At 40.9% G+C, this 22,003-nt stretch overlaps 1 protein-coding gene across 2 annotated transcripts in view; it reads right to left on the bottom strand.

Moving 5' to 3' along the window:
• The window catches only part of stxbp6 (syntaxin binding protein 6 (amisyn)), a 76,343-nt gene that overhangs the window by 11,873 nt on the left and 42,467 nt on the right, over positions 1-22,003 (bottom strand). For both annotated transcript variants that reach the window (XM_083792028.1, XM_083792029.1), the window contains exons 3-4: positions 5,564-5,694; positions 5,206-5,371 (exon numbers count right to left, since the gene is read on the bottom strand). In XM_083792028.1, the coding sequence (XP_083648154.1) occupies positions 5,206-5,371; positions 5,564-5,694 (297 nt within the window). The remainder of the gene's footprint in view (positions 1-5,205; positions 5,372-5,563; positions 5,695-22,003) is intronic.

Genomic DNA, 22,003 nt, shown 5'->3' on the forward strand with positions numbered 1-22,003 from the left:
GTGGCCTGCAATAGGAGTATCTAAGTCTGACGTCATAAACGGATTGATCGTGAAGATTATTTTCCCATTCAAAACTCTTAATAAATCACGTAATAAGAAAACTGTCTCCGGGGGTTATGTCAGGGAGGTGGCTCTGTATCTTTTATTTATTTATTTATATTTGATTATGTATGTGTACCACAGGTCGCATTTACTATGAAAACGTGCATTTCCCGTCAAGTCAGTCAGTCACCCCCAGGCATGACCATGTGGTCATGAGTCGTGACATCATGCGACATCATCAGGGATGGAGATCCCTAATGTAATCAATATTTCATCAATATTGGACAGCAACTCTACATCTGGCCTCAAACCACAAACCCTTAGATCTCCATATATGGAGCTGACCTGTTACATATGCTACTCTCGGCGGTTAAAGAAACTTTGTCATGCCAAGCCGTTATATATATCTCCAGCACAAGCTCATTAACTCATCCCATACTGTTGCAAACACTGGCAAAGTGACAAGCAATTTTTCTGTGTTTACATGGCCAACAGTAGGGAGATGGTATTGACCGGCAATCTTCAGTGGAATAGATAATTGCCTGTCAAGATGATCCAGTGGAGAGGTAGCGGAGAGGTTCAAGTTCACCTCTCTGGCAAATCCTAATAAGGAAGAATGTCAACCATAACTTAGTATACAGTATATTTACATCAATACGGCCTCTACTCTGTGTATATACTGTAAGAACGAGACTGAATAGTCTTTGGCAGTGAAATGAATGTAACAAGCCTAGGACTTGAAGTAATAACCACAATGTTATTATTAAAACAGTCCAGCCTATTGATTCCATTCAATAATTGAAGCCATGATGGACAGGTTCCATTTGAATGAAAAATAATTAAAATGTCCAATTTATTAACTGTAATTTTTTGTAAACTTCTACTCTGTCCTACGAGTGTCCCATGCTGATCAAATATAGTGAATAATGCTCACAATGCACTGGGATACAAGTATTTTCGACATGGAATAGCGTTGTACGCTTAAGTATCAATCAGGCTTAACCGGTTCCTGTCTTTCTGGGGAGTTCTACCAATTTTGTCGTCTGTAGAAGGTGACCCCCACAGTTATGGTCCCACACCTGAGCAGCGTCATAATATTTGTTTTGCACTGGTGTGAGACTTAAACTGAAGTGGACAGAGATTGGCTGCAATCTGGCACGGTCTCTGCTCCTCCTGTCTCAGTGTGGTCGGTCTGTCCATCACCCACAGTGTCTAAACACACTCAACTCCCTCTCACTAGGCGCTTTTACAATTATTACATGATCGCAATAATTTGAGCTAATCGTAATCGTTAGAAACGTTTCCAGTGAAAGCCCTAACCTGGGAGTACGGACACCGCAGGCACCTAATGGGCTATTCATACTCCAGTTTTAGGTGATAAGGTGACCACCGTTTCGGTGCTGGTGTGAGTGGCTTATCACCGCAGCGTGACATCATGTTTTGGTGGTCACTTTATCACCTAAAACTGGAGTATGAATACGCCTTAAGGCGACAGCACAAGATGGAATCACCGACCAGGCAGGGACCGAAGGCCTCCCCGGTGAGTCCCCTGCCCGGGAAAACAGAACAGCATTTCTTTCCATGAAATTCCATACTTTTCCATACTTGCGTAGGAACCCTGCCTACGGCTCTCACACACACAACCGGGTCTATATTTATACGCAGATCCATAACCCTAACCCACAATGGCTTGCATCTGCATACATAATGGCAAGTCTTTTACATCAAATGCATAAATGCAAATAGCTTCGGGCAAAAGCACAGGTTGGACTAAATACTGTACATAATGCCACAACTCAGGAAACAACACGGGAAACATCATTTATATAAAATCTTCCTCGCATCTTATACAACACACATCAGAGAACGGCTTCTTAAATTGCCTGCAGCCATACAGAATGATGGGCGGCAGAAGAACCTGAGATCTGTAACCTATTACGTCTAAGTCCTCCGAGTCTACAATAAGGAGGCGTGTGGCTGAGGTGGAACATCTGCATTTGAATCATACCCTCCAGACTTCATTGACATCACCCCACACACACACACACACACACACACACACACACACACACACACACACACACACACACACACACACACTTACTTCATTAGGGTCAGTGTGAATGAGGTAAATATGGACATGGTTTGCAGAGTGGGAGGGAGGTCAGGGTGATGTCAGGGTAACATCCATAAGCAAACGAAGCATTCTGCACGCACGCACACACACAGCTTGCAGCAAGAAATAAATTGGAACAGATACAATTTTACTCCATGTAGTGTCCCTTATCTTGTAAAAAGCACAATATTTTAAACAGCATCTCTGGATTTATCAAACAGCCCGGGGGGGGGGGGGGACTGCTTCTTCAAAAATATGTTATTGATCCACCCAACAGCATCTCACTGGATGTGAGATAGAAATATAATGAATGCAATCTTTTCTACATCAAATTCAAACAAACATGATTGAATCCCTATCTGATCCATTTGGCTTTAGTTTGCTTCCAACAAAGTGGGGGAAGTTGACAGTGTGTACCAAGTTCATTATAGTTTTGCATTTTTCTTTTCTATTTGATTTTGACTTTGATCCCTTTTCAATGCAGGTTTACTAGGCTGGTTTTAAATATATGTGCTTAGTTTTAGTTCAGTTCATTGGTTTTAGTGTTAGATTGAGGTTTTGTTTTATTGTAATATGGATTAGTCAGGGACAGTATTGAACAGAGTCAGTTAACACATTCGTGCACGTCTTTACATACATACATACATACATGTATGTACTTTACATAGTTAAATAGCAAACAGAATATCTACAAGCTACTACTTTTAAAGATTTTTCACGAAAATACTTAGTTATTTTGAAAATACACAAAACTAATGCCTAGTTATTAAAAAAATTAACACTGTGGATTGTATTGTGTAAATGCACACATATTTTAAAGTCCTGGACGTATTTCCTCCCCCACAGACACTATAGAGCAGCAACAGGCAGCCCGCTGGCAATAATATCTGACTGAGAAGATTTGGTAAATAATTTACAATATCTTATTGACAGTTCCACATAATATAGTAGGCTGTAATGTCCAAATACAGACTCTACCCTATCTAAAGAATGCTTATTATGCTTTTATCCATGTTGAGAGTGAATGATTGGCACATGAATTAGGCAGCAGGACACACTGTGGAGCTGAACCCCTCATAGTGCAATCAGTGGATGTGGACAGATAATACACAAGGCTTTACACTGATGAAACTGGGTAGGATTTTCCATTATTCATTTGAATAGTCTGTTTTCACTGTCAGCCCTCCTCCTTAGACTGAGATGGGGAAAAAACCTGTGTTTCACATGCCTTATTCAGCTATCCACATGTCATGATTGAACCCTATTGTGCCTATTTTGGGGCGAGCATTCAGCAAAAATTAGTGGATCTACAGTACAAGCTCACAACGTATTGTAATGAAGGGGGGAGGAATGGATCAACTATAGCGCCCTGGAGGACTCCGGATAATATATGCAGTTTAAGTGATTAAGTATTACACTGTGTATAAGAAAAAACCTTGAACATTACACTACATTCAAGGATGTGGCCTGTGCAAAATGATTACACACACATTCCTATTTGCACCTGTAACATCTGATTATATACACAGTTTTATCAGTATGCATTATACCACACAGATCTTTACTGTTATAGCAGTATGGTAAGGTTATTATTATTGTGTTGAAGGCAGTCTATCACAAGTTCCAGTTCTTAAATTAGCCATTGATTATATTCGGACCCACCATCAAATGGCTTAGAACATAACTGTCCTGAGGTCAAGCTCACTTGCAAACCCCTGCAATAGCGTCTGCTGGGTATGTCTACACACAGTAATGCTTTCAATTTCTGTTGGCATTTCAAACTATATTCATTCTCACTATTTTACAGTGTGTTGACAGCTTGGGCAACCAAATGCATGAAGTACTAACATCATTACAGACCAACGAAGAAATACAAAACAACTGCACAGTAAATTCCTCAGTGTTAATTTAACTCAAATGGACAAAATAAATACAAATGGACCCTTATGGGTTTATACTGAGGACTTTACAGTGTATAGTTCACTGACGAGGTGAATTGGGATTTGAATCTGGAAAGAGTGAATGGGTGTGTACCACGCTATTTTCCAGTTTTTCCTGATTCTCTGCATTTCTGTGGCTTGATGCCTCGAACACCCCATCTGGTCCCCCCTGTATGAGTCGGATATAGAGACTCAGCGTACAGAGGGGTGGGGTTGAGTTTCCAAAAATAAATCCATAAATAATACAGAAGCCTCAAGTGTTGCTCAAAGATGAGCCCAGCGGGTAAACAGATCGATAGCTGATTAAGGCCTACACCTCTGGGGTATCACACACATGCACAGGAAATGACCACTTATGCACTCACATGTGTGAGTAAAATCAGTTTGAAATTAGTTTTGTGTTTAGAGGAGTCATACATTCATGCTTCTTTCAGGGATAAGGGGTTATCCACAATGGACTGATTTTCGCAGCCTTACAGTATTAATATCTGGATTAAATAATAATGATAGACTTGTTGCGTTGCGTTGAAGGAAGTCTGGCAGCCACATGGTACAGTGTAGGGTGAAACATTTCTAATAATAATAATAAAAGTATCTACAGTAGAAAATAAATATGTATTGGTACTAGTGAACTGGGAATGCTGCAAAAAAAAGTCCATTTGTGCCTTGGGGTCCAATCTGGCAAATATTAATAATAAATCTCAAAGGAACACAACAGATGCAGATTATGACACTGATACTAAACAATGTTGTACATGCTAGTAATATGCTGGTCAGGTCTGACATACACCCACACCTGCCATCTTTTGCTATTCAACCATGTGCATATTATAAATATCATAGATATAGTCCAAAAACATGGAAAACAATGCTAATTTAGCCACAGATAAGGTCCTTTCCATGGATTCCATGGATATGAGATCCTTTTAAAACTTTTCATGGTCTCCCTTTACAATATCCAGATGGGCAAGTTTAGCATTGCAGAGCTAATGTGAGGTTTGAGTACACAGTAAAATCTTCAGTGTTCATTTTACACTCTCAGGGATAATGAACACTGAGGATTGTACTGTGCAGTGTGTGATGGTAAGTGTAGTGAGTATCTTTTACCTCCCAGCAGTTTGGACTGACAGTTGACAAACTCTGGTATCTTGGCTGAGCTATAGCGCTGGCAGGTGTGATGGAGGATCTGAATAAAGGTGCACTTCTCTCCCGCTGAACTAGCATTCCACTGGTCGTGGCCATTATCAAACATCAGGTCAAACTCTGGACAGTCCTTGGGGAGAGAGGAATATTGTGTGCATTGGGGGGGAGAGAGATAGAAATTTAGCATGACGTGAAAATATCAGCTATAGCAACAGATATCAAACTTGAAAAACCAAAATCAATTGTATTGTGACTTGAGTTCTGCATGCAGTCTTCCATTTAACCTGTACATGGTTAAGAGGGTTAGAAGTCACTGACTTACTCTGTTGGGGTCAATGCCGTCGACCTGCCGTAGCTGGTCAATGGTCCACTGTGACCTCTTGGCGAAAGCAGAAGAGCCTGGAAATTGCTTCACCTTGGTGATGGATACACAAGACGGCTTCTTATTCGTCACTGAAGAGACAGAAAAAGAATAGCAATCAATGTAAAATAACAATGCCATGCATTACGTAGCCTTTTCAAACCAACAACCAATTTCAGTGGAAACAGGTTCTGTGGATATTGGAAGTCATGCGTTTCTGATATTCTGAGCAGGATAATTATTTCGGTGTATTTCAGGGTAGAAGTTGTGTAAGCTTTAGAGTCAACAAGAATGGCAAGATTGACAGGCTTCCTTTCACACATCTGTTGATGACAGAAACAAAATAATGCATTAAAAATGTATGTTTGCCTGCCCTGTAGCCGCCAATAACAACAGAAGCTTAGCGTAACATTTCCTAAGAGAGACACAGCCTAGCAGACCGGCCAGTGACCAGGGCTTTGACTTTCTTATATCTTTCCTGTCAGAATGTGTAAACTAAATTGATATGAAAAGGGAGTATGTTTTTGTTTTCGAGTTACAACATTATGCAGTGGTGTGCTGAACTGTGTTGCCTTTATTGTTCTTGTCAAAATATAGATTGCTGCGTTTCTGCGTTTGTTTTTTCACATTGTGCCAAACAAATCAAACGCAGCACGCGGAGCGGCGGAGTCAGTTCAGTCAGTCAACCTCAAGGGAGGTTCTTGCTTGCTCAAAGGCCCATACTATGCTCAAGGGGTTAACATGCTGCATTACTATGTGGGAGTATACGTGTGTGCAAGTCTCTCACGTCATTCGCTGATGCGGCAGTCAGCTGACTAAGTGGGCAGGCTACTTAAGCTCACTAGACTCCATGCTCTTCCTGCCTTCCTCTGCTCATGGTTCCCCGGTTGTATGCGATGTTTTCTCCCACCACCACCCCAGCACCACCGGTGGGCTCTGCTATCTATGCTCCCCATGGGGGGGTTATTGTATATCTATCTCCCTGCTCTTATGTTTTATGATGTTGCTTAATCATGCCGAGCAGGGAGAAATCCAGCAGAGCCGAACGCCAAGTCAAATATCATATGCACACTCATTACTCATTCTTCAATAAATATTGTTTAATCTATTCGTGAGTTGTCTGACTGAACTGGAAATAAATTAGGCTTTGTTCTTCTTGATAAAACTGATGTATTGCTTCCATGACACAGTTGTTTAAATGTAAGGGGTATCAAAATTCATTCAATCTTATTACCTGTCTAAAAAAAGAGTGTGGTCAGCAGTTGTTTAAATATAAGGGGTATCAAAATTCATTCAAAGTTATTCCCTGTCTAAAAGGAGTGTGGTCAGAGAGAGAAAACATTTCTGTATTATGTATTATGCTCCGACTTGCCTAAAAAGAACAAATCGGTGTATATAGTAAAAAACATAAATTAAACTAGTGGAGTATGCTCAGTTCTAGCAAGTAAAAGGTCCAAATGGAATATTCCGTCAAACCCGGTAATGGCCCACAGCCAAACACCACTATGCACTTCCTAAACCATTATGACATCATCACTATGTCCTGAGCTGGCCTCAGATTGCTACATACTGTAAACGTTCATTCCTTTCCCGTGGAAGAATTTATTAGCTAACTTTTCCCATGCAGATGTCAACGTAACTTGATTACAGTTCACTGTAGGCCCAGAGGCCATTTGTCCGAACCACTAGCCTATGTGCATGTAAGTGGCTGGACAGTAACTCTGTCCTTTGGAAGGGCATTGTGCTGCACCTTCTGTATTGTTTTCACAGGCCCTGACATTTGGCCCTAGCTTCCCACATCTGCTGTTGTGTCATCTCAGATGGATGGAACCTGTTTGGGTCAGTGTGGCTGTCTAACTATGCATCTCATCCCTCCACAAATACAGCCATCTGGAGGTTTGTTATCTTCTGTTAATTTCGAAGGAACAGGAGGACCACACCTTTCCCCTGCCATCTTTTTACTTTTTCATCAGTATGACCAGTTCGCAGGCTGGATGTTGCAATAAGATGATGTATTCTGCTAGCAGAGTCCTTGTTTTGTTTTGTATATCCCTTTGGACAGCTGTAACTTATAACAGAGGTACTGACTTGTGGTCCCTGCAGTACAGGCAAACAGATGGACAGGTAGACAGACAGGCATGTTGTTCTGTTCTCCTTCGTTCTGTTCTCGTGAAATTACTGTTATTTGACCAGACAGCTAGAGCCATGAAAAACTGATGAGGCCAGTGATCAGATATATCTCAGGTCACACGGGGGAGTAATGAGACTTCTACAGTCCAGACTCCAGAACATTTAATAAAGGGATGAACGGTGGATATAATGAAGCCGAGTTAAAGGGTAAGACGTCTGGAAACAAAGGTCAACCAATTCCCAGCAGGAATTAACCCCCCCCCCCCCCCCCCCCCCCCGCAACATACTGTACAGTAAATGGCACACCACACTGTATAGACTGCAGAGCCATTTTCATCCCAAAACGATTAACCAGAAAAGTCGTCGTACTGCAGCAATTGATAAATGGGGTAACTATTGCTAGGAAGAAGAGGGATGAAGGAGAGATGGATTCAGTCACAATGGTGAGAGCAGAGAGGGCAGATCATGTTATAATTGCAATCATGTATTAATTGAAAAATGTGACAAGAGGCAGCCTGTCGATGGAGGATGAGGAGTCTGAAACATGTGTGGCAGACACATTGCCGCTGAATGCACACAGGAGTCTCACATGGAGAGAATCCATTTGAGTTGGTGGTATGGAACCTACTTGATGATGTAGTCTTGTATTGAATGTTGTGTGTATTTTTTACTATGATCTGGCTGCAAACCAATTTCCCGCAAGGGACAATAAAGCTAACCTTGAACCTTGAACCTAGGACACAATTATTCAATATATAAGAGTGGAGAAAATAATGTAAAAATCATGTGTGAAATGTCAAGTCATTTTTAAGTTCACTTCTAGAACTTAAGCCAGCTTTGAATGACAGTTATCATTTGCATATTCAATGGAAAACCTAAGGCTGTTTTGAAAATCTTCTTTCCAAACAATTGGAATAACAGTTTGGAGGCTCTGGAATGACACTTTGGAGGCTCTTGACACCAACCTGTGACACCTGTCAGAGAGTTACTCCAGCTTTTATTAAGCAATTATTGAACGTCAACAGAGGCTGGCTGTATTGTAAAAGTAAACACTGTGAAGTTTATTTCAATTATATATGGACACTTCACCAGTGATTCCACAAGATAGACAACAATAATGAAGAAATGTATTGTGTTGTGATCGAGCACCAATTCCAACAATATTGGCAACAATTCCCTTCATGTATACCGATCAAATGCCTACTAATCTCAGACACAACATCCCCACAGTATGAAAGCATAATAAATAACATTTTCCATCACCCCTAATTAACCTATCAAAATACATGCAGAAGTCAACAACTGTTGAGAGCCTGCCAGAGGCACGTTTCCTTGTGGACTGGCTGTCAGATGAACAGCGCTACTGGAGTTCCTGTCCTAGTCTCAACGATGGTGACATGCTCTAATTTCCTCTGGTGGATCAGAAGCCTTGTTGTGCTTGGCTATGAGCGAGGGCTGAAGCCTGAGAGGAAACTCATAAACAAACGGAGGACACCAGAAGAGGAAATGTTCCCAAGATCAGCTTACCCTCACAGTTATATTATCATAGTTGTGGTTGTTTGCATAGCAACACGAGTAACATAAGGATCCTAGTGAAAGTGCTGATGCTTATAGCTGATCATGTGAGAAGTGTGCGGGTTGTCAGTTTATGAATGGGTCCATCCACTTCATGGAAATATTGATTGCAGTTCAATGAAAACAAAATATGATCTAGTTTAGCCTATGCCAAAGCAAGCCGTTTTGTTATGGAATGCAGAGAAATATTAGCTTCAGGCAATGATGATAACGAAAGCTCACAGAATATAGAGACGGACCACCCACATAGTCATAGCATAAAGATTTCCTCTCTTACTGAGTCTTTGTGTTAACATTCACTCAAATCAAAACTTCATAGAACAGTGCCTCTTGATATTCATGCTACATATTCCCACAACAGTTACAAAACCACAGAAATGAATAGGTGGAGTAGTAATCCAGTGAAATAGAATGAGAAACTGAAAGTAACAAGACATACTGTGGCACTGTGATTACATATCGCTGCCCATCAGAGTGACTGCTGATCCAAATGCCAACCCATCTGACAAATTGTCAGAAAACTTAATTCCACACACACACACACACACACACACACACACACACGCACACACACACGATTTATTATCCTTACTGTCTGCATCAGCAGCCCTACACTTTTTTTCCTTTAAGGAAAATAAAGCATTAATCAAGCTTGAAAGATTAAAGTGTTTTTGCGTCCTCCTCACTGCCACTCCTCAGAAGTATTTCAAAGCTCCCATCTCGACCAGGTGGGCTAAGGTTCTCTTGAGAAATCAGATACTTCAGTCAGTCAATCCGTTCTCTGCTCTGGCATTAAGAACAATACAGTTACTATGGCAATTCCATTTGCATATCTGTTCTTCTGAATTGCCACATAGGATTACAACTTTTAGTTCAGTTATTGTTCTATAGCAGGGTTCCCCAATTAACTTTCCTCAAGGGCCATATTTTGACTAGGATACCAGGCTGGGGGCCGAGTCTGCACGTGAGGTCAAGGTCTTGCCAAGACCCCATTTGAAAAGGAGGCCCAGTTTGTCATGCATAGGCTACTGACCCCCATTTAATGCCATTTATATCTGGGAGCCCGCAGGCCGCCTATTGGGGAACCCTGTTCTATAGCCTACTGCACTTTATATCCCTATAGGAAACTGCTGCTATGGCAGGGAGGAGGAAGAATGGTTTTAGCTTGTTTTGCTGGGTTGAGGGTCTCCCTTGTTTTAAAGGCATATGCACATACTAATGCAGGCAATGCCACAATTCCCTACGTAAAAGGTCAGACCACTCTTAGACAAGAAGAGAAATGTCAATGTGTTAATAATACCCAAGTAAGAGCTGGTGGATTTTATTTATTTATAATTCACACTAAACAGCAAATTACAAAGTTTTAAAGTATTCCCCTGGAGCCTGTTAACCTTCAGTTTCTTAAAATTAAACACACAAGACCCAGTGGAAAGAGTACAAATGATTAGTTTTACATAATTTAGGGAATACCAAGACTAGATTAAAACAAAAAAAATTGCCTTGGGTAGTGATGCAGAATGTTGTCCTTCACACCTGCAACATATGCAACACAACATTGTATACTTGAAGGCAGTGAGGCAGTGTTAAATGAGTCTAGCTAAATAGCCTATAGACGGTACAATTATGTCTCAAGATGACATCAACAACTTAATACGCTGCTACGGTTGAGCTTTAAAATATGATTAAACACTCCAACTGTAATTTTGGTGCCAAGGAAAGTAAGTCATGAGACAAAAAAGAAAAGTCTGCCTCGCAAGTTGGGTTCTGTGGGCATTCTATTATGAGACGTGTTTTCAGTCTGGGTCTATGATTACAGGTCTATTTTAAAGATGCGCCCACTCTGCTGGAGCTGGAACACATTGTTATCTTCAGGAATCAACCACCGCACTGGCTAGAGATAGACTATCAACAGCAGCCCAGAACAATTGCCCCCACAGTCTATTCATGGGCACAATCACACAAGGCCTGCTGTGTCCACGCTCCACGAGGCCATGCTGGCCCATGCTGTGGCAGGGCACCACTGGTCCAGGGGAAACGTACTGTATATAGTACGTGCATGGTACATGATAGCTGTAGAATTGAGCGCAGCCTGGTTCAGTACAGCAGGGGGTCAAGTTAATCATTACTCACACAAGAGATACACACACCATCAGACCCTGTGTGACAAGAGCGGAGACATGGAGGCGCCATCGAGAGAAGGCCACTTCCGTACTCTCTTCGACACATCGTTGTGTGCAGGAGAAGAGCATACAGATAAGTGTACAGGCTATTTTGTACTCATCAGTATCGCACAAAAGAAAGACAGACTGGACAGAACAGCAGCATACAGTCTGTATACTAGTGTGTGTGTGTGTGTGTGTGTGTGTGTGTGTGTGTGTGTGTGTGTGTGTGTCTGTGCATGCTTGTGTGTGTGATGGTGCATGCGTGCGTCTATGTATGCATAAGCAAAAGGGTCTATTGTACAAGTGTTATAGAATAAATATATAGGAAATGGAACTGTTCCGTACTCACATTTTATCTGACTAATCCTTACCCGTTCCAATATATGAACATCAAATTATGTACAGGGATGGGCACAAAATTAATCGTATTATTAGGCAGGTGGTCTGCGGACCCCCAAGCATGCCGTCAGACTCATAGAGGTGTCTCTCACACACACACACACACACACACACACACACACACACACACACACACACACACACACACACACACGCACACACACACACACACACACACACACACACACACACACACACACACACACACACACACACACACACACAACTCGTTTGTGGACGTCACATCAATGTACAGATTGAAGGCCAAAAACACGAGTGAGTTCACGTGAGTGTAAGCAGTGTTGTTATGAGGCTTGTAGTGTCCAGAGGGTATGCTGCGGCCGGAAGGGAACAAAATTCAATAGGCAACGAATGATGGTGTAACGCAACCGCTTCTGTCACGTGATCTAAAATGGAGAAATACAGAGTGAATATTAGCTAGTAAATACTATACTATTATATACTATTGGAAAAAAGGCTCAGAGAGTCACTGCATAATGGAGTGGTCAATGTCTGGGTTCAAATGCAGATAACCTGGGCAAGCGAGGAGTAGGTGTCTAGGACAGACAGACAGACAGACATTGGGTTAATTATTTATCAGATGACAGTGACACGGACGGACAGATACATTTCTCAAAATGGTTCAATATAAGAAGCACAGCTGTCGCCTTTCAGGGGTGAATATCCTTTGATGTAGGATAGGAGAAAAGTTATGCATGTGAGCTTAATGGGCCTCAAAAGGGCCCTTCAGCATTTTGTGGTGCTAACTGCTAAGAGCACGCAGATATTTGTGTTTTTTTAATAAAAACAATTATGCTTAGGAACAGCATAAAATAAAACAGTATTGCTAATAGCTGTGAAAGTAGTTGGAAGTGGGGGTAATGCTAATGGATGATACAATAATAGCAGGATACAAGAACATGAAGAAACTGTACATTTATGAAATTAATGGATTTTCTTTACATTGTAAGAATCAATTTGTTGTCATTTTCCTGTGTGCTTGTATATAGATTTCCTAAAGCTCACTCAGAAATCATGTGTAGCTGCATTGATTGGAAATAAGATGTGCTAATCCTTCCATGGCGTGTAAAGACCTTATGAGTGATAGCATATAGCTAAGAAAAATATATATTTATACTAAATATTTAAGTGTATTCACATTTTTATTGTTAGTACAGCCCTTGATGACCTACGTAGATTGGAAGATGATATTGATGATAATCTTTCTAGGGGTTGTAATACTTCTCAAAAGAGATGTGTAATGATCAGCTACTAATGAGAGATGAAGTGTCGTTTGGTCAAGTCAGCTAACTCGGCATATCAGAGAAGCTTGCTTCTTGATTGACGAGGCGATATCAGACGAGCGTGACAAACGCCCAAGGGAGCACACTCTAATGTAGGCTCTAATGGGGCACATGTAGACGGAAGTTATCAGTGGTAGGATTGCAACACTAAAGAAAAAAATGGATGAAATCAATAATTTTGTAAAATAGTCAATTAATTGGGCAGGTCATTAGGTTATTATTGTAAAAATAGCTGATCTATCCGGATGTTAATCCAGCTTGTTCCCGGAGTCATCGGGGTCCACGGTCCATTATGTTCTGGTCATGCCCATCGCTATCACAACTTTGGCTTTCTGTTTTTCAGAGCTTTTGTATTGTATTTGAAAAAAATCACACCCATGTGAAGTGATGGGCGATCTTATCTTTTCTCAGACACATATGTAAATTCTCCATTCATTGTCAATGGGAATTTAATGTTTGTGTAAGACGAAAATCTACACTAATAGCTGAATATAGGAGGGGCTAGCGGCCCTCAAAAACATTTGAATAAATCAAGACAGAGAAATGTTGAAAAGATAATAAAGATAATTACTGAGAACAGATTTGAGAGATGGTACCAACTTGTTTTGTCAAGTTCTGAGAACATATTTGAGAGGTGCTACCGACTTGCTTTTTGTCAGATTCTCAGGCATGTCGTTATAGAGTTCTACGTTCACAAGGTTAATAAGTATGTAAACACGAGAACCATACCATACATCATAATTTGTTTAACTACTTTTAAATATCTGAAACCAAGGTCAAGTATAGATTGCATTTAATCATGATCATGGGTAAGCCAGCCACATAAAGAGTAAGCAAGGGACACATTGATCATCAAATGCAGAGGCAGTTTCCATCGGGGCAGGTCATTCCTTTTCTATCACTTCCTCATCGTTCCTCCTGGTCTACTACGGGAGACAAGGCCTCTTGTGAGGCCCTGGTTCCACAGTGTGGCCCCTGTGCTCATCCATCACACAAAGTGCTCCACGGACCACTTAAGAACGCAGCCATTAGGCCTATATTCCACAGTCCACATGCTATGCATTCCTCCAGAGCCCACAGAAGTGAGGAAACATTTAATTATGCTGGGGCACTGACCTGGGACTCGTTTCCCACTGAGATGCAGTGGGCTGAACTAATACCCAACCCCCTACCATGTTGGTTGTTGTTGCAGAGTTAGATAGAACAACTGAAATGATTCCACTGGGAGATTAGAAAAGAAATACATTTAGTCACTGCACTGGTAAGATATGGATACATGAGATAGCTGAAGATAAGATAAGATTATGTGTATGTTGCTAAAATACAACATAAAGTTAGCTTGACAATGTGCTACATGGAAAAGATCAAACAATCTAGTCTAAGAGCCCTAGAGAACAGCAAGATACTACAGACCTCATAATAATCCAATCTGGATAGCATCATGCAATCCCACACGAAGGCCTTTCGAACAGTCAAACAAGACACATTCCACAACACTTAGTTCTTGTACAGGATGACCTAATGTTAAACTGATGTGTAAAAAACAGGTTTCTGTCAGAAACAGGATCAAATGGTATTTGGAAATGCCAACTTCTGTACTTCACCAATTTACCATAGATGAAACCATCACCTTAATTTTCCAAATAGCAAAAATGTAAATACTATGCTGACTTGAATATTGTCCAAGTCAGCATACTCAGCATGGTATTTTCCTGGAATGCATCAGTGTTTTACTGTTTTACTGACAGTTTGAAACAAATGAGTTGCGTTATTTGCAAATACTATTTGACTCTGGTCAGAGCCAAGTATGCATACCAGGGAAAAGGAAAAAAATCTTGGGGGAGGTGGTTTAAGAAAAGTTGTTAACCTCCTTGAACTTTAAACATTACAAGTCAATTCAGCATCAAAGCAAAGGTGTCAAATTCCAGTCTCATTTCCTGATCTCATTTCCTGGCCCATCTGTTCTCTTTTAGATAGTTTAACAGGCTAAAAGCATTAAGCAGAGGATTGTCTGTCTAATATGCACAACTCCAAACATCCAAGAATATAGACCCTCCATGCAAGGAAGACACTTTAAGATTATAGAAATAAATGCGCTGCCAATAATTACTTCATCAAAATGTACAGGATTGTGCCAGAGGAATACATTTCCTGAAAGACAAATTATGATCGCTCAATTAGCATACCGTGAAGCACTTTTGAAAAGTCATCACTTCCTCAAACGTTTAAAGATTAAAAATGTATCAGAAATAATTTCCCAGGAGTACAGTAAACATTTATGGTGAATAAAACAATGTGTTGGCTCTTTTTGCTATTTGTTATTTATTTTGATGATGTGAAGTCAAAACGAAATAATTGTTCTTGGAACTTTGAATCTGAACTCTGAAGTGGTCAACTACAAATGAAACATGAAAAAGGCCAGCATCATAGACAGCATGTTAAACTTGCTTGTAACGCCTCTTAATTAAAACGTTACAGCCTTGCCTTGTGAACATGAGCAACTTAACACCCTGAGCGGCAAGGACAGAGTTCTCCGTTCAATCAATTAGTAACGCCCAGCGCTCAGGACAGAGTTTGCTAAAAAGGAAGGAGATTATTGATATCAAAACCGATCGCATCGCTCCACAGGCTGGGAGCGTCTGTTGCGCAACATTCAATGTTATTTTCCGGTGGGACGTCATCGAAAATGTTCCCCCCCATTTTAGCGGATGAGATTGAAAATCTTATGATAAGTATTTTATCCCATCAGGAGATAAAATGACAGGGGGGACTGTAAGCCCCTGTAAACTATAAAGATAATAATAATAATAGCTCTCGTTAGCCGAGGCTATAGCTGCGAGTGCACTCCGAAGCACAGCCAAACTGCTCCGGATGCCTCAGAGTACATTTACTTTTAGGAGTAATCCCATAACAATACTTATACTTAACTTTAGCTTTGACCAAAATACTTTAAGTAAATTAGCAAACATGAACAGAGGGATTACTCCATATAGCAAAAACATTACCTTATTTCCCCAGAAAGAGAGACATCCATAGCAGAGGGAGGTTTTTAGTCGTTTTATATCGTTTCAGAGAGAATGGAACATGGATTCACAACACAGCAATAATAATCAAATACAGAGCCTAGACCCCCGTAGGGGGGGTCTAGTAGAATGGTTGCAGGTTTCTCTCTACTGCCTCCAAAATGGCAGACAGTATTTATACTCTACAATACAAAATGGAGAATGGTACGTGGCACGACCGAGGAGTATCGTACTCAAAGTATGGAAAAGTACTGGAATGGAAAAATACAAAACACAGAAGTCTATCTAGGCCTCAAAGGATAAATTTGTCAGGGAAGGGGGTGCCGGCCCGGTTGCTATGGCACCCGGCTGATAAGATAGCCATGCGAGGTCAAATTCATGTAGGGAGACAGAAACTGTACAACACTAACTAAGCGCCAAAAGACAGCGTGAAGTCACAGGGGCAACCAGATTAAAAGGGTCAAAAGGTCAAAGGAAAATGGTCAATCAAGCATAAAATATAAACAGATAGAAATTATCTATCAAACCCATCGCATTTTATGCGCGAATGATCATATGACCTTTGACAAAATCAAAACCTCAGGGGAAACTTTACTGGAACAATGAAAAATAAAAAACACAATGATTTCAACTTTACTAGGCATAAAATCCTTAATTAAATGGTACTCGTGGGAAAGAGAAAAAATGGCTTTTCTCTTTTGATGATGATGATGGAGATGATCTTCGGGAGTGGCACCCACCCCAGCAAACCGTTGCAGCCTACCTGGCCGGCGAGATGTGTCATTTGACCACATGAATGTTCATTTTTAGAGCAGTTCTTCTTTTGGCTCGTCATCAGTTCGTTGTCAGAACTGAATCTGCGAGAGTTCTTTTTTGGGCTCGTTGTCGGAGCCGATTCTTCGCCCCTTCCCCCCCTAATGACAGGTTCACAGATACACTCGATCTCTGCAAACAGACAAGGTTCAAGAGCTGGGAGAGGGGAAACGGGGTATTCTGCATGCGCTCCAGCGCGATGTCGCAACAATGTCTTTGGGAGTCCCTTAAGTACCATAAAAAGGTCAAAATATAGAATCAAGTTATTCTAATGCCTAGTCCAATCAAACTCATGATGATAAAAACCAAAATAATAAAATGTAGAAGGAAATGTTCCTATATTGACAATTTAGGGGAAATATGAAATGACTAAAACCTTTTTATAAAATCAAATGAAATCAACAATAATGTAATACAATTGGAGGTGATTAAACGTAGCTTGGAAAGCGTAAATTAGCAAACAGGAAAGGAAAAAATAACAACAACCACATAAACATGAAACATAAAAACAAAAAAATGTAATAAATTTGTTCCCAATGGGAAATCTATGGGCAACTAGTTAGACTGTTCTGGGGTTGGGCCTAAACAGTGAATTTAGACGGATCTGCTGGGGGGTCGGGTCTGGGGCCAAACCCTGTATACAAGAATGGAATTTCGAAGTCCACAATCAACCACAAACTTTTCAGAGACTTCCACGCAAAGAGGACTCTCCCTCCTAGTTGTGGGCTTTGAAATTCTCCGCTTGTCTCCCGACCAAGACTCCCACACAGCAGTCAGTCCGTTTCTGTAGATAACAGAACAAAAACAAAGTACAAACTGGTGAATGACATGAAAAACCACATTATATATCTATTCACCTCACTCTTAACCCGCCACAATCTATATCACTGAACTTTTATGGAGGGAGAGCATCTTTAGAACAACAGGTGTTGATCTTAATATACGTATATCACAGTTTATTATCAGGCGAGTGGCAGGAGAATAATAAATGAACAAATGGTTCTTAATAAAAATAACATCGTATCAAACAGACAGATCTAGATAGAGAGAAAAAGTATGTATATTTCAAATTTTCAACTTCGACAAACATGTGGGCCTACGTTGGCAACACATGGTACAGAGAGTTAGAGAGAGATTGTCTTCTTGTAGTCAGAGAGAGAGAGTGATAGTTAGATCATTATTTGTCGGTAGACCCCCAAGTTTCTCCGTATCTAAGAGATCTATTTTACCCACCAAACATGTGTCTGTCTTCTGCTTCGATCAATACTCATGATTTCAAAAAGGATAAGAGAGAGAGATGGAGTTAGATAGAGAGGTTTGCCGACCGTTGAATCCTAAACTATACATGTTATGTTCAAAGTACGTTCATTGTACTCCTAAACATTACGATGACTCGCTATGTGCCTGTGGCTTGACTACTGCCGCACACAAACAATTCACCTTTACAACAAATAGCGGCAGTCACGTCCGCTCCAGAGGTTGGCACACTAATCTGAGACACTAGTGGTACCCTGTATTAAATCTAAATTGTTGCATATACTAGAAAAATGGCGAAGAGACACCGAAAAGTCTGCCGAGCACAAGGCCCGGAAACACAGATTATTATGATACTATGTGTGGCAAACGGGGAATGCCAAAATGATGAATATTTAACTAATTTAACTATCAACTTCACTAAGAATGTTCATGATTCAAAATTTACATCTCTCTCCTCGTGTCGACTCAAGGCAGAAACGAGACTTTGAAAAGGAAAAAAATCGCTACCCTATGTCGTCTACTGACCCCCTCCAAAGAGCTGAGCCCCAGTATATTCCACAAGATATCGAAAAACGTCCTATTTATAAACATTCATTAGCAGGAAACACATGAATAAACAGAAACACAGAGCAGACATTCACAATGGAAACCTCGTATAGAGACATGTTTCCAGACAGACAGAGACATGTTTCACACACACAGGCAGGGAGACTGACTCCCAACAGGAAACATGGAGAGAGAGAGAGATAGGCAGTACCATGCGTCCACAGAAACTGCCTCCCCCCCCTAATCACACACACAAATCACTGAATAATTATTTTTCAAAGAAATAAGATAAACGCTGAAGCTGTCCTAATTCTTTTAAACAATAATAACAGTTTAAACATAAAAACAAATAGATTACTTAACTCAAGAATAGCGCAGGAGACGGAGAAGAGAGATCTCAGGAAGCAGATTTATGGCGCAGACTTATGGACACGCGTGGTCCACGGGTCCAGTTCGTGAAGGCATTCACGAACCCCATTAGCTGGTCTGTGTCCCAAAAGGATAATCCAATGTTCCTGAATCGATAATGCCGACTTAAAACAAACCCCTCTGAAGATAACTCAGCGGAGCTCTCGGGGAAAAAAAAAAAGGAAGAAGGAATTTTTTTTTTTCCTTATCTGATTCTTTTTTGCCTTTTCGGTAACAGCTAATTAAATAAATTAGACTTACGCACTTCAAAGGAGACTCGAATAGGACCAATTTGATAAGTATTTTATCCCATCAGGAGATAAAATGACAGGGGGGACTGTAAGCCCCTGTAAACTATAAAGATAATAATAATAATAGCTCTCGTTAGCCGAGGCTATAGCTGCGAGTGCACTCCGAAGCACAGCCAAACTGCTCCGGATGCCTCAGAGTACATTTACTTTTAGGAGTAATCCCATAACAATACTTATACTTAACTTTAGCTTTGACCAAAATACTTTAAGTAAATTAGCAAACATGAACAGAGGGATTACTCCATATAGCAAAAACATTACCTTATTTCCCCAGAAAGAGAGACATCCATAGCAGAGGGAGGTTTTTAGTCGTTTTATATCGTTTCAGAGAGAATGGAACATGGATTCACAAAACACAGCATTTACAATCAAATACAGATAACCCGGCCCCGTGGGACCGGGTCGGTGGATGGTTTCTCTCTACTGCCTCCAAAATGGCAGACAGTATTTATACTCTACAATACAAAATGGAGAATGGTACGTGGCACGACCGAGGAGTATCGTACTCAAAGTATGGAAAAGTACTGGAATGGAAAAATACAAAACACAGAAGTCTATCTAGGCCTCAAAGGATAAATTTGTCAGGGAAGGGGGTGCCGGCCCGGTTGCTATGGCACCCGGCTGATAAGATAGCCATGCGAGGTCAAATTCATGTAGGGAGACAGAAACTGTACAACACTAACTAAGCGCCAAAAGACAGCGTGAAGTCACAGGGGCAACCAGATTAAAAGGGTCAAAAGGTCAAAGGAAAATGGTCAATCAAGCATAAAATATAAACAGATAGAAATTATCTATCATCTTACTTAACTAATAACTCTTGATCTAAATCATTCCATCCAATTCTAAGCAAAGATTATGTGTTTGACGGCTCCTGTCAAGCTATTTCAGCTACATTCGGGATAGCACCTGGTCCGTCTCTAAATGTGCTCCACTGCTATAAATCGCTGGGCGCTCTGATTTATGGATTAAATAACCCTGGGCGTTCGGGGTGTTAATGGCAAGATGGCTACTGTGTGAATATGGTCTACTCCATTGAATAGCATTCAAGTCAAAGTTGCAACTGCATGAGGTGAAAGTCTAGAAACTTGAGAAGCGGTCTAGACATCCAAAGGCAAACAGGCGTCCATCCATCCTGTCCTCTTCAGGAACATCTGGCTGAGAGTGGAGACAGGAGAGGGATTGCAGAATGAATAATTCAGTTCTCATTACCCAGAGGTCGGAGGGGATGAATGACTCAGACAGAGAGAGAGACGGTGATGTCGCCTCATAAACCAAGGTGCTTTATATTGAACACATGTTTGCCAAGTGATATATTAAAAAGGGGTGCATGGCTCTCCATCAGATCCTGGACGTGTCTTGTGGAGTTTATGAGCCATGCCACAGTGTAGTGGACGTCACCTACACATGAAAGCACAAGGCCCAGGCACTAAGCTACGACTAAAACTATAAATCAATGTAATTCTATGCTTCGTTCGACTTCATTAATGTTTTATGCTGATAATATGCAACTGGCGGCCCCGTGTTTAATTCAGTGTCTTGAGGTTTTGAGTTAATAAAATAACTTTGAGAGAAAAGCAGTCAAGGGTGGGTAGTGGTTGCAAGATCAACAAGGAGTAGGAGGGTAGAGTTACTGACAGTAACGGCCCAGAGGCAGTGAAATATTGGAAAAGCCTCACTCATGCAAAAGCTGACAAACCCCAAAACCAGATCGATACTCGTTTCAAGCATCCAATTAGGCCTTCTGGCTCTCTCACTGGGTATTTATCCTCCTCCACAGACGCTTTCCTGGCCAAGAAGGTCTGTGTGGCCGATCTTTGTACCTTTCCGTCATAATGTATTGCACACTTTTTGTTAACTCTTGACATCTACTTATTGGGGGTGTTGGCTCACTCCCACAACCCCCAAGATTTAGAAGAATAATATGAAAATGTTCCAAAAGATATTGCTTAATCGATGGACAGGAAATGAATCAAATACTATTTGTCATTAATCAGTTGAATAATGATGTGTGTGTGTGTGTGTGTGTGTGTGTCAGCTTCCTCCGTTATTCACTCTTGCAGCTCTGAGTCCGGATTCCCTGGAATGTTTTGAAGCCAATCGAGTCATAGAATCATGTCGACCATACATGGGCAACTGGCGGCCCGGGGGCCACATGTGGCCCTCACCTTCACTTAATGCGGCCTGCAGGTTAATATCACACACACACACACACACACACACACACACTATGAATGAAGAAGTACACTAGGAGATGTTTACTCTCTTCCCTCTATTGATGGCCTTGCAGTAAATTATGTTCCATGGAGCTAACAGCACAGCAGGGGTTTAGGGAAATTATTACCATTATTCTCTTTTCTGTCCACCTGGGATTAACAGACACCAAAACTTTCAGTTCATCTTGAAAGTTCAGTTCATATCCAACTATAAACCTAAACAAATTTGGCAATAATATAAATTCCAGTGATCTCATCTA

This window comes from Protomyctophum parallelum (assembly GCF_964188405.1).
Source record: "Protomyctophum parallelum genome assembly, chromosome: 20".
In the NCBI taxonomy this organism is placed as follows: Eukaryota; Metazoa; Chordata; class Actinopteri; order Myctophiformes; family Myctophidae; genus Protomyctophum; species Protomyctophum parallelum.